The sequence below is a fragment of the Varroa jacobsoni genome, unplaced genomic scaffold, assembly GCF_002532875.2.
Source record: "Varroa jacobsoni isolate VJ856 unplaced genomic scaffold, vjacob_1.0 scaffold_1142, whole genome shotgun sequence".
NCBI classification, from domain to species: Eukaryota; Metazoa; Arthropoda; class Arachnida; order Mesostigmata; family Varroidae; genus Varroa; species Varroa jacobsoni.
The window spans coordinates 59,069-72,320 of record NW_019214044.1 but is presented as its reverse complement, the minus strand read 5'-3'; the positions used below and the strand labels follow the sequence as shown (position 1 = coordinate 72,320).

The 13,252-nt window shown below is 39.0% G+C and overlaps 2 protein-coding genes and 1 long non-coding RNA gene across 4 annotated transcripts in view; all 3 read right to left on the bottom strand.

The window, feature by feature from the left end:
• LOC111267048 (poly(U)-binding-splicing factor PUF60) overlaps positions 1–2,552 on the bottom strand; it is a 10,088-nt gene extending 7,536 nt beyond the window's left edge. Inside the window, exons 1-2 of the mRNA XM_022844993.2 lie at positions 1,855–2,552; positions 1,457–1,526 (exon numbers count right to left, since the gene is read on the bottom strand). Of these exons, the coding sequence (XP_022700728.1) occupies positions 1,457–1,526; positions 1,855–1,890 (106 nt within the window). The 5' untranslated portion in view covers positions 1,891–2,552. The remainder of the gene's footprint in view (positions 1–1,456; positions 1,527–1,854) is intronic.
• Positions 2,553–4,474: 1,922 nt separating this feature from the next.
• On the bottom strand, positions 4,475–11,340 carry spt4 (Transcription elongation factor subunit spt4). 2 transcript variants are annotated; one of them, XM_086971184.1, is made up of 3 exons: positions 11,218–11,340; positions 5,945–6,107; positions 4,475–5,388 (listed from the first exon to the last, which is right to left on the bottom strand). In XM_086971184.1, the coding sequence occupies exons 1-3, from the start codon at positions 11,290–11,292 to the stop codon at positions 5,273–5,275; spliced, it is 354 nt and encodes a 117-aa protein (XP_086827310.1). In that variant the 5' UTR covers positions 11,293–11,340; the 3' UTR covers positions 4,475–5,272. The 2 variants fall into 2 exon arrangements, with proteins under 2 accessions (XP_086827310.1, XP_022700753.1); XM_022845018.2 differs by lacking the exon at positions 11,218–11,340 and adding an exon at positions 9,120–10,068.
• LOC111267060 (uncharacterized) lies at positions 8,202–9,081 on the bottom strand. Its single transcript, XR_002684394.1, has 2 exons — positions 9,039–9,081; positions 8,202–8,719 (listed from the first exon to the last, which is right to left on the bottom strand). It is a non-coding gene; the product is annotated as an uncharacterized LOC111267060 (long non-coding RNA).
• Positions 11,341–13,252: the final 1,912 nt, after the last annotated feature.

Below are 13,252 nucleotides of genomic sequence, written 5' to 3'. Positions count from 1 at the left end.
GTCTGATTTTCTCTTTCGGACGCACTACTTTGTCGCTAACGGCTGCCTGATCCGTATGTCTCCCCATCTCGCCGTAGTCAGTCATTCCATTCAGTCAGCGGGGGGCGTAAAAAGGAGCAGACTTTTCCTCCGGGCGGCGCGCTGCCTGCGCGCAGTACGTAGATTGATTCAGAAGACCCACTGATGACTGCGGGGGTCATAACGGGACAACGTGTGCTGTGACTCATAGGCTCCACTCCCGTCAGGAGTCTGCCTCTAACTTCTATCTAGAGGTTACCAGTCTCTCTCGTGGACGGACGAAAAGGAAGGATTGTAAAGATTGAAAACAACAACACAGAAGAAAATAACACGAAAAACAACAACAACAACAACGACAGCAACAACAACAACAATAACAACAAAATATCTATATATATATATTTTTAACAGCGCGCTAAAAAACACGGCAACTACAACATGAGATCACCATACATTTGTCACTGAATCCAACGCTACGGGTAATCAGCACTGGCAGTGGTACAGTGCTTATTTTCTTTGTGTGCATATTCGGGTTTATACAGTTCTCTTGAGAAATGAGTTAACTAAGAAGTTAATCTGGACCGCCAACCTACACAGCCGCAGCGTTCTGCGTAGAGATCATCACAGGAACGCAAGTTCTCAAGTCGAACTCTCATCATAGTGAGAGATCGGACACGGCCCGATCGCCGTACCCCGTCCACAGAGAGGCAGGCATCCAAAACAAGCTGTTGTTAGCGAGCAGCCAATCAATCAGTCTGTGTAAAAAGTGAACTTCTTTCTTTTTTATCTCAGAGTATTTTCGAATTTTCATCTTTCAGCTATGTCACACTATCTATATTTCTCTCTGTTAGTCTCAGACGGGGCTGTCTGTCGGGCCTGGACGGTCCGGTCACAGGGCCGTAGTGGCAGGACGATCCTCTCTGACGCTGCTTGGGAGGCTTGTTTAGGCCACAACAACGGTGGTTTGGCCTGCTCAAACCTGTACACACGAACGAAGTTACACAGACAAGAAAAAAGTACAACAGCAAAATGTTTTATTGAACGCGATCGGAGGTCTGAAAGCGATTCGACAAGACGGGACATCACAAAACAATCGAATCAACCAACCATCAACGAGCGAGCGATTATCGCCGCCAGGACGGCGATGCGAATTGAGAAACTCGATCGGAGTGGGGTTTTCAACAGGCTTTCTTCACAGCTGATTCGGCTGAACAGAGGCTGTAGTTGCTGTAGAAACGGTTTTCTGCTGCCAGTGTTAGTCGTTGTAGTAGTAGATATGGTCGTGTGTATTTGGTAGTACGTTTCTGCAGCCCTCCTATGTCTTTTTATTTTAGCCTAGCGTATGAACCCTGCCAGTATTGGAATTGCCACCTCTAGATTCCCCAAAGCACGATACCTGTAGTGTTAGGCTAATCCCCCTGGAACCAAAATTACGTACCACCATATTTGCTGTCGATTTCCGCGTGTCTCGAGCTGTCCGCCTGCCACATGTTGACACCAAGGTTTGCCTGCAACAAGACGAAATCGTGCAGATGCAGCGTGTTCGTTAGATATGAACGGTTACCCCATAAGTTTATACACACAAGTTTAAATAATAGAAAGGACAATAAGATTCATACATAGGACGAAAGATATTAAAAGCGAAGTCAAACGTGAGGATGTGTCTGCATGAACTGCGACATAATGAAATGATGGTTAAGGCAAGGCAAACGCAAGTGATGAACTCTTTAGAATAAAATTTGCCGGCCGATAACGAGGCTGTCCGTCCAGGCTCAAAGCAGTCGAAATTGAGACGTTGATCAACTGACGTATATGGCATGATTTTCTGGAGCTTACCTGTGGCGTTGGTAACGGCCTACTCATCGAATACATTGTAAATATAGCGTATCCTCCAGCGCCTTAAGCCACAGTTGGAAAACAACACAAATTCTTGCAGCACTTCGATTGCGCGTCGAGCTGTACACAAAACAAAGATGGCTACCACTGCTAATAGCCGATACACGCTGGGACTAAATGCTGTGCCCGAGCATGGCGGTTTGCATTTTGCATCTAGCCTAATGAGTATGTGGCACTGGGTTTTCTTTCGTAGAAATCTAAGGATAAGCAGTACGTAAAAATGAATCCCTACCCCCAAGCCAGGCAGCCCGCCAAAAGAAGCGACGCGAAACACTTCCTCAAAACCTAGCGTTCGTTAGCTCAATCTTCCTGAAAATCAAGTCGAAAGATAGTGAGCGCACAACAGCAGTTCAAATAACTATGCTGCAGTCGTTATTGATTTAAACACTCTATCATCGAGCCGTTTCGCCAGATCTATGGCCATCCGAGTTATCGGAAAAATCGGACTTTTCCATTCGTATCAAAATAAACTTAGCTGAAAGGGATGGCGCGCGATTTCGAAACGGAGAACCTTTACAAGCAGTTTAGTCAAAAAAAAAATCAATAGACGAAGGATATGGATACTGTGCATTTGTGGTTAACCTTGTTTTGTTTACTAAGAGATTATATATATTTACCAGAATAAAGTGCTTACCTGTACAAGAATTCAGAAATTGTCTTTTCGAAGGAATCTGTTAACGGAATGAATATAACACATGAGAACGCGTTCTAACTACTTGTTCAATACAGGTTACAGTACATTCACTAGGCCATTTTTCAAGGTTCATAACTTAACGGGTATGACGATAAATAGAGTATAGTATAATAAATAAATTAGAGAATAAAAACAGACAAATCTTCTGACCATTTTATATAAACGCTGTGTTACTTACAGAAGCCTATTACAAGAGTCTACAAGCCATGTGCTTAAACATAACATGCCAAGGCGATGGAATTATTTATTTTATTATCCCCTGCGTAATTTAGGATAGAGTATATTAAATAATGACGTCACATCTTTTGATGAGATATTTTTTGACCGTAGTTACTGCCTCATAGTTTAGAAGAATTTATTATTGAGAGCATTGTGGGTTCCCAATTAAAAGAAAAATTTAATAATGAGCTTTTTCGGAGACTACCAGTACTAGTAAAATGGCTAGTAGCTTGAAAGAATGCTTCGAAGATCTCTTCAAGAGAAAATCGATTAGGCATTAAACATCAGATATCCTATATTCAGTGATACAATATCTTGAGTGGGCTCAAATATATTTGGTTTGATAGCACTATTTCTATTAAAAGAAAAAAAAACGTAAACAGTGCAAGGCCGAGATAATCGCGCATCGTAAAATGTAAATGTCAATTTTCTAACATGGCTTTTCATTCAGCAAAGTAATTTTGATCGTGAACGAGCCCTTAACAACGCGAATGTATCTATACACAAAGTCGTATTTTTTTCCGATCAAGGTTTTGATAGAAAGAAGGCAATTAGAAAACAACTTAAATAAATGACTATCAGTTGCAGTTTATATTTACTTAGGCCTGACCCATGAGTAGGCTATTTGTCGATTTGTTGTTCTGGTGTAGTAAAACAATCGCCCCTCAAGTAAATAAGCAAATACAGATGATCTGCGCAGACAACAAATTATTAATACTTGTTTCGAGTTCTCGAGGCATAACGCGGCGATTCTGCTTGGACCTACACTTCAGATACGTATATTACAGTAATAATACAAGCGATACAGTAAATCAACCTGCCCACTATTGAAGTAAGACCGTTACACAGTGAGAGTAGGGATAGGAGTAATTAATAGGCTACTTTTTCCAAGACAATGTCCACAATAAACTATCAGATTAGAGATTCGCCATTCTTTGAACATTCATGAAGGAGGCTTGAGTGGAAAAAAGAAATCAACGTAGATGAACAGTTAAGTTATCCACTACGTAAGAGGTCTCCACTGGGGAATAGAGCGTTTAATGCAACTGTGTATGTGCGCTCTTATCAGTAGCTTACCAAAGTATTGGGAAGATGAGCCCCTACAATAGATACTGCAGTTTTTGAGAAGAAAATTATCTTCGAACGATTGTTTTCAGGTTTTTATGGTGATTGCTATGATGTTCAACAGTAATAACCGATGTTAAGCAACACTGGACTTGGATAGTACTTCGAAGAAGAGCTATCACAATGACTGCCGAGGTTTCTCATATATTTAAAAAACAAATTGGAAGCTATATTTTGACTTCAGATATCTTTATATTTAGGTATCTAAAGCTTTAGTTATGTTATTTGCACTTATAGTTTTATAAGGCTTTTTAAGCATACTCACGAATCTTAAAACATCAATATGTAGCGTTTCCTTTTACTAGCCCACATTTTTGACAAGTTTTTGAGGGAATCATTTTTATATATTTTTATAACAATTAAAAGAGAGATGTGAAATAGTAAAAAAACTGGGGTAGCCCACACCGTGGACAGGTTTAAACTTATTACTCGTCAAAACAAAAAGTTTTTAAGCGGTTATAATTTTAAGGTAGAGAGGTCAAATTCTACTATAATGCGCGAAGCGACATAAATATACGTGAATGCTTTCTATAAGTCCAATATTAGACCTGTTTTTATTATGTTCATTCAATTCTATTTAAACAAGAAGTATGGGCATCATTCTCAGCTACGCTCTATATTTCTTCGTTAGTCTCTTCGTATACAATTTAACGGTTGCCAAAACAGCGAACCCAATAGCTTTTGTTCAGTTTGCAGGCCTTCTCCTCTATCCGGTAAACTTCAGTAAATATTCCATTCAGTAAACTAAACTCTATTTAGTAAAATAAAGTTATGGATGCTTTGCCGAAATATTTAAAAGGGTCGTGTGTGTAAAAAACATTAAATACTGTTTTTTAGATTACAGTAGTCACTAAGGTTTTACTGAATTACACATCGATACATCTAAACAATTGCCAGTCGGCGGGTAGTGCTTTAGAGGGTCAGACCTCAAAAACTAACTTCGCATCAAGCATAACGTTCACGAAGGTATGCATTCCGCGTAAAAGTTCATCTTCCTCTGTGAAACCTCATAAAAATGCTAAGTATACTTTCAAATTCTGCTAGGATATTCTACAGAATCACCTTCACTTATAATTAACATATGTATACGTTGTACATTTTACTTAACCCTGAAACTTTATGAAAGGCCTGCGAAGTTGACAACAAATATGACAACTAGATATACAACAAATTCCTTCTCATAGAATTGCATCACTTGCCAGTAGCATTGTTGGTTTTTCTAACCCAGCTTGATTTAAACAGTATTGCAAATTGCAGATATTTTGAAGAGCGGTCCTTCTAAACTTGTCGACCTTTCAATTTAAATTGAGGATCCCTTTTTTATGTTGTCATGTCACGAGATTTATAGATGACTCCGCGGCTCTTGAGTTCCCGAATAATTCCTGAGGGCAGCCTGCCAGTGACTGATACGGCATAGATTCCCGGTAGGCGTTGAGCTAAGATGAAAATAAATTTTTAATTTGAGAGTACCAAAAATCATAAATGGAATCACTAATTGGCGTTAATGTACTCCATCTATTTATAGTTGTAAAAACTAGACTGGCTTTTCACAGCAAAAATTTGGGAAAAACATGTAAGTATACGATCAACTAAGTTAAGACTGGAAGCCCGGAGCGGGCAAAGAAGGTGAAATGCTTGTATTCATCTTGCGTTTGTAATTAGTCGTGAGTTACAAATGTAGGCTACGGTCAAGGGCACAGCTATTGATAAATGCCAGTACATAAGCATACGATATTATCAGCAGGTGAAAATAAAGAGGCTAGGCAAACGTATCGGTAAATGTATGCTTTAAAAAAATAGGAAGGCATTCTTTAGACATCCTGAACGCGCAGCAACAGGTTCTCTAGACTTCTAGGTCTCTGATGTTCTATATCTTTTGTCAATCATTTTTTGATACAATGCTAACGGCACAGCACATAAATAACAAAAGAAATGTGCCGTGTGCATCGACAAGATGGTGCCCACATGCAAACGCTACAAGAAAACACTTACCCATCCTTTGCCACTTTGCTACCCAGCTGTCTTCTGGATGAAGAAGAGCTATAAGTCCATCGAACTGTGTTGATGTACAGTGATGCACCTGTTCCCGATTGCCTCGCATCCGAAGGTAGCGGTCACAATTTTCGCAGCCTGTGTCTTCGAACTGGTCCACTGACTGCACTCAAAGAGTTGCAAAATGTATGTACATGTGTTGATTAACAAACGGTGCATGCAGAGTAGTAATAAGAGAATCGTATATGGAATTAGACGCTTGATTTTGTCATTCGATATTAATTGTATTTTAAAAGCACAATCCAAAGTAATTTTACTTGACAAAAGTAGAAGCTTTAATCCGCATTAGTTTCACGTACTGTCACTATTTAGTAACGCTCAAAAATGTATTATGTTATATACAGTAGTAAAATTGCATTTGGGCCCGTTTGCATCCGTTATGTACCAGCGGAATAAGTACCAGTAACCTGTATAAAATCTATCATTAAGATTCCTTCCTCTCCGGCAGCAGACTTTGGAAAATGTATCCCAACATAGTTTCCCCCAAGGTTTTCCTGGTGCGGGACTTGGTGTGCTAGCAGGCGCGATAAGAAGAAGCATATACAAATGCTTAAATACTTCTCTAATGAACCCTTATAATAATCTTATAGCAAGGAAAAGTGATATCCTTTATTAAGAACAATGGGAGTCAAGTTTATTAAAAAAAAACGTATTTAGGGTTGTTTCGCCAAGAGAGTCTTCATTTCTTTGTACGTACTTGGTTGTCTGGAGCTATTTGGAAGATTAAAAAATTAAATGAACTTTAACTTTGTATTGTTAGGACACAAACTTTGATAAATATTTACATCTTGAGTTTAGCTATATTCTGAATACCAACCATAGATTGACTGGGCATCATCAGTATATAAAGAGTTTGGAGTCAATAATATCTTTTAACATTGAAAATTAATAGTTAATTATTAAATTTATTTTTCCCGAGGCTGAGAGCGTTAGTCGAATCTTATGAATTAGTGAACATATTGGGCAAACAGACCTTTAGCATAACAACAATTCGTTGATGATGTAATAATTTTAAGAAGGGCAATCGGAAGGTTAAAGCCTACAGAGTAGTCGACAACTCTTTAAAACCTCTAAAAAGGAAAAAAACAAAAGAATGATATTGCAGACAAAAAAAGGCTTTTGAGCCAAACAGAGCTTGCATATTGCTACTTGTCTGGTAGGTACGGGATAACTCGAAGTATGTATTATAAAGTTGTAACAAAAAACAGCTAAGATGAAGAGAAATAGTAAATCCGAAAGTTCTAATAATAAAAAAAAAACAATAAAATCTAGAAAACTGAGAGCTAAACGAAAACTAATAGTAAAAAACATGCCTGAAATATTCATTCTTTCGTTATGAGTCCTGAGATGTACGCATCTACTCCATAGTCTTCAGCCTGCCAATTTTGTTGCTCCAGGAACAAAATATTGTTTTGCTAAAGGCAGCTTGGCGTTTTCACCAACATTCGACCGACTCCACCGAGGCTTTCATTTTCGAAGAACGGATAGTTAATCATTGAAGATGTGAAGTACGAAGCGATATCATTGCCGCTAAACTTATCATTTTGTAATAACCGATGGGCTCATAGTTGTGGATGGCCAAGGGACTGGATACATCATCAACCATGCACCGCATTTCTGTTACTAATGCGCAGTTTAAAAGTTATTCAAATTTTCGACTCGCTAAATAGTTTTGGACAACATAGTAACATAAGGGAGGCCTTAAAACAATTTTTTTCGACCACTTAGTGTGCATAAGAATTGTCCTCCTATTACGAAAGAAGTGTTGTGTCTGAGCCATTTTCTTCTGAATATTTTTTCTACAAATTACTCAAAGGAAAATAAGTTTTTTACCTCCGAAAATTCGTACAGAAGCGGGAAAACTCAATTTCTTTTTTACGCATTTTTTTTTTATCTTAGTTGTACAGGTCTTGAAAGCCTAAGAAATATTTACACTTAAACCTTTTATAATTTTCAACGGCCATCGACATGATCATCGCATAAATTTTATTGATTACCTGATTTAAATTATATGCAACCTATAATGTAATAGAAAGAAAATACTTTTTAAATCATATTTAAAGTGTCAACCATGAATGCCATCACGTTAAATATCGGAAACAATTGACAGGTTAGATTAGTAAATAGGTTGAAGTATAAAAACTACCTAAAAACAAAAATCAATTTGAAAAATCCAAGAAAAAGAAGACAACGAAACTTGCCTTATCGTATAGTTGCTACCTAACACGTTTATGTCATTTTAATACGGAATTAGCTTGACTGCATCGCGTTTACATCGATTTATTATACCATATTTTGGAAGATATCCAAAAAAAAGGAGAGATTCTTGGGAAGCTTCCCTAGTAGTAAGGTCTAAAGAACAGCGTTTTTGCAAAGAATTCGCTAAGTATGTGTACAGTCACTTAATAAAAAAAAAAGCTGTTGCTCGAACGGATTACAGTACGCGAATATGTGATTTTTAGATATTGATTCCGACAACGGCGCTAAAACTTCCTGAATTCATTATGGGCCAAAGCAGTCGAACACCAGCACCTGTTGATTAAAACTTGGAATTGCTGAAGTTTCTTATTCACACTTAATAACTTGTGGCGTGAAAATTTTACACAAATTATTACAAAGCAAAAGTACCATTCAGACAGCAATATGATACATCATGGGTTTTAAGTATTTTTTTATAACGATAACCAGTTTAAGCTCAGATCCGATGAGGTTTTGCTGTTGTAAAAACAAACAAAAGGGTTATTAGTAAAAACTTTTAGGTTTTCATTAAATGTCTTGTCAATAGAAAGGTTATGAACTAAAATACGTTTTACTATTAAATATAATAGAATCAATTGTTGATTAATAATTGAATTTACAAACACAAAACGAGATCTAATTTGTGTTTCAGAGAATAATCAACGAATGCAACGAATTCTATGAAGAATTTGTTTTGTGCTTTGCCTTAGTTTAGATGCCTTATTAAAAAAAATCATTCAAAAATATCTCATAGGTATCAGTAAGCTTGGGCTGTCTGCACCCATTTTTAATTTACCTTCCGGATTTTTATGGCCGCTAATTTTTTGAATATCTGCACACTATTATTATCATTATGCTGATGAAGACAAAGTTGTACCTTGACAAGTGAGCAAAGCATGCAAGCTCGAAGATGCCTTAAATCTTTAGGTATATTGTCCATTGACGCCGCAGCTGAACTGGAGCTGCCACCGGCCATTTTTACGAGTTGATGTAAACGATCAATTTGGAATACGCGCTTTAAAAATTATCCAGAGAATAGTCTTCTTTTTGCCAATACAGCCGCAACTTATATCATACAACAGAACAGTACGTTATCTTATTTCTTATTCACTGTAACAGCGGTGACAATATTCGTCATGACGTAATTTTGCACTTGACCAATTTTCTTGCTCTCGTTGCCTCGCCTTGTTCTACTTGCTGATGTCAGTTTTCGATGCGTTCCTCTTACACTTCCGTCTATAAGAGTTCTTCAGCTTTTATATATGTGTGTTATATAGAAAACCGGGCAAGTGAGCTGGTAAAATTTATTCAAATGAAATTTACTCAGACGGCTGTACAACACTTGGACACAGACTGTTTTTCACTTTTTGCAAAAAATTAGCAGGTTCAAGAGTCAATCTTTTTGCCCTGTAAAGCAAGAGTCTGCTAGGATTTCAGACGATCGTTAACGAAGTCTTGGTCACCTTTCACCTAGCAGCCCAGTTAGATACGACCTGGTTATGCGGGTAACAGGCTACATCAGTGTGGTGGCCCCTGACGCCATCCGTCGGCGGTGCATGCAATTCAGCTGAAATACTCACAAGGATGATACAACAAACCCAGAGCTCGATCTGACAAATAGTTTCATTTTTCGACCCCACTTCCTTTATTCGATTTCACCTCGTCAACGCTTTGCAAATATTCTGCCTACTTGCCTACGATCAAATGTCATCGTAACGCAGCAGTACATAAACAATAAGACCTAGCTATAATACGGCTATTGCGCACATCTGTCCAGTAAATTTTCTTAGCTCTCTTCACCGAAAACTTATTTGGAGCTCTCACTAGTTAGTAATATCCAGCTAATAATGTTTGTCAAACAAACTGGTAAGCGTTCAAAGCAGACGAAGGCCGCGAAGACATTCAGTAGCATTAAGTGTAGAATAAGGTCAGCGGGACACGTATAAAGCTTGCTTGGCTTTGAGCCCTAGTGCATGCATTTCACGGCATTCGTAGCGACGTCCAAAGACGCTCAAAAGCTAGAAATGGTCAAGTACTTCAAGCAGAAGTGCGCCAAAAAAACCTATGAGATTCGAATGTAATCAAATTTAAACTCGATGAAGGTCTTTGACGAGTATGTTTCAATTTACGCAGGCAACATAATTTTCAAAATTTTTAAATTTAAACTATAGTTTTTTAGAAGGAGCACGCTCCAGTATATTTTCAACCGTGAAAGTAAGTCGTAAGAAAAGTAAAGGCCTATAGATCTATATAAAACTCATCTACGGTTCGGAAACAAAGTTTTTTTTTCCTGTTAAAGCTCATTTACAGGTCAACTTAGGCGCCTATCAAAAAATTTTACCCGACAAACATAACGCCATTAGAATCAGACTAACATTAATGACTATTATACGAATGCAAATGAAATCAAACCCAGCAAATACTGGATTCAGTGGCATTACTTTTTCTTTTTTTTTTTTTATTATGGCTAACTTAAAAAAGCCTTCGATGGTAAAACCAAAAATTTTTAATCTAGCCATACAACATACGTACAATAATTTTACTACCATAAATTTCAAAACCAATACCCTATAAAGTACTTTCATTCTGTAAAAAAAATTGTCAGGTCTTCACGTTAATACTAAACAAAAAGCTCGAAACAGTAATTTTTAAGCTTGTATTAATAACTGACAGTTAAAAAGCCATTTATATATCATGAGTTTTGTCGTTTGAGAAAACGGCCGTTATAAAAAGAATCGTGATTCAATTAACGAGTAGTGATCTATGATAGCTTACAGGGTAACTTTATGTATGGTTACAAGGCCCGTTTATGAGTGGTGTGCAGTGAAAAAGTTTAGGTCGCAATGGTTTTCAAGATGGTTTATTTAGCATCGTTAGCATTGCGTTCTTATGTCCATAACCGGTGTTCTGTATACGCTGTACGTGCACGTATTTAATTCATAGACAAGAAAAAATACAAAAAATAATACACGCACTTTTTTCCATTCAATTGACGTCAATCGGTCTATAGGCAAATGGCTACAAAATGCCATATTGACTCTTATAAACATCACAGTATATAAATACTAGTAACACACTCCCATTAGCAAACACCTGTTATTAAAAGATACGGTTTCAATAGTCTTTTGCTTATTCGCGTCAACTCCGTCCATTCTCTATTCTGTCACAATACATTCTACGTCTTTGTTTTGTTACTTTTCTAGTCGTCAAGAATGCGTCCATCTGATGCCTTTAGATGCGCGAAACCGCTCACAGTCACCAATTACAGTGCTGCATTTACTTCACATTGATCTTACGGCAGCAACGGCAGGAGCGCGTAAGCGTCATCCATTCATCTGCTGCTGCGCTTGTTGCCGCTGCGGTGGCGCGACAATACAAACTCACGGTCGGCGACGAATTGCTGAAATTTCATCTCGCCATAAACGTCAAAGCCGATTTCGTACAGGGCCCTCTTCTAGCCACAGCCGATGTTCTGACCCAAGCAAAGCCACCAAACCGGCCGCTTGCAGACTGTACGGTATGTTTTGCATCCTGTCTTTCTTGTTGAGATTCTCGTCACTGATTTACAATCGCCCGCCAGCTGCGGCGCATCGTGGTGCGAACTGATTCACTGCGTGAGCGAGGGAGTGGTGATTACGGTAGTGGTGTTGACGTTGATGTGTTTTAGTTGAACTGTGTTGACTTTGGGTGAGTACTGGCCAACAGCGAGATAGAACACCTGCGGAACACTATCTTAGCACACACGGGCACGGATGACCCTCTGATTCTATAACTGAATAGAACTCGGTTTTTTCCTCGTTCAACATCAAGTCAATGGACGACGCGCCTGCTCCGCGGATAGTTTTCCTTACCGATGCCAGGACCGATTACCCAGTTTTTTTTTTTTCTCTTTTTTTCCGAACTCAAGTCGCCAGTTTAACGATCAGATGACTCCTTATCTTGACAGTGAACAGCAGGCAGACAGGTACTGACTAGATTAGAGTCCAAGTGAATTTAGTGAAATCAAAAAGACAAATTTTGGAGCCCAGTCAGATTGCTGTCCCCCTCGTTCTTTTGCGGGAACCACCAGCCACCAATCAATAGTCGATGTAGCGCCTAAAGGGAAAACATTCACCGGAGACTACTTCAGCAACTGACGACTGTTGCCTTCGGCTGTGTCGGTGTCGTGTGAGGTTTATGATACGCCGGTAGAAAGAGGTTGTCTCATTTTCACCTTCTCACTTGTCTCCCTGCAGCTAAAATTATCTCTTCTTACTCCCACTTCAGGGATCAGGAATAGAATAGTGACAAACAATGACGACAACGACAACGAAGAACCTCAGGAGTCTGCAGTACGCCTGCGGTCTACAATATTCGGTTGTCACTCTCTGTTTGCTCCCAGGTAGAAATCTCGGGAATGGACATTGCCTCAGCAGAAAACTGCTGAAGATCACAGCAGCCGAAGTACCGATTGCTATGACGGAGACCATCATAGTGTTGTTAAGAGCCAACGCTGTTGCCATCTATGAAATTGCCTGCTGTTTCGGGATAACCGCTGTTGCGGTGGTAACAGCATAGCATTTTGTAGTTAAGAAGTGCAACGAGGCGTAGAAAAATTATATTGTGCTAACTGGTGAGGTAACTTGGTGGTAACGAGATTGTCGTTAGTGTTCGTGACTTCTACTGTCTTCGTGGCAATCATCATAGAAGCAAGAATAGTCACAAGGGCAGCGTTACAATATTATAACAAGCAGCAACGAAATCCCCTGTCGCTACATCGGTCTTCTGCACTTTGCTGTATGTTTTCTCCTGTCTACCTAGCTTGCTCGTTCTGTGCTCGTTACCTCGTTACAACTCGTTCGAATGGTGTTCGCCTTCTTTGATCGATCAACGGTGGCCGCTGTAGGCGTTTTCATCCGTCGTCGTGTACTCCGCCCTGCTTCCGCCCCTCAATGCGCATTTCCGGACTCCTCCAGCAGTAACAACGGGAGTGACTTTCTTTCCAACTATTCACAACAGCTATCAACAGCG

Coding starts and splice junctions, on each gene's coding strand:
- spt4 (XM_022845018.2), bottom strand. CDS start 9,218: ATGGCCGGTGGCAGCTCCAGTTCAGCTGCGGCGTCAATGGACAATATA. Junction 6,108..9,119: donor TGCTTTGCTCACTTGTCAAG/GTACAACTTTGT, acceptor CTTTGAGTGCAG/TCAGTGGACCAGTTCGAAGA. Junction 5,389..5,944: donor AGCAAAGTGGCAAAGGATGG/GTAAGTGTTTTC, acceptor TTTTCATCTTAG/CTCAACGCCTACCGGGAATC.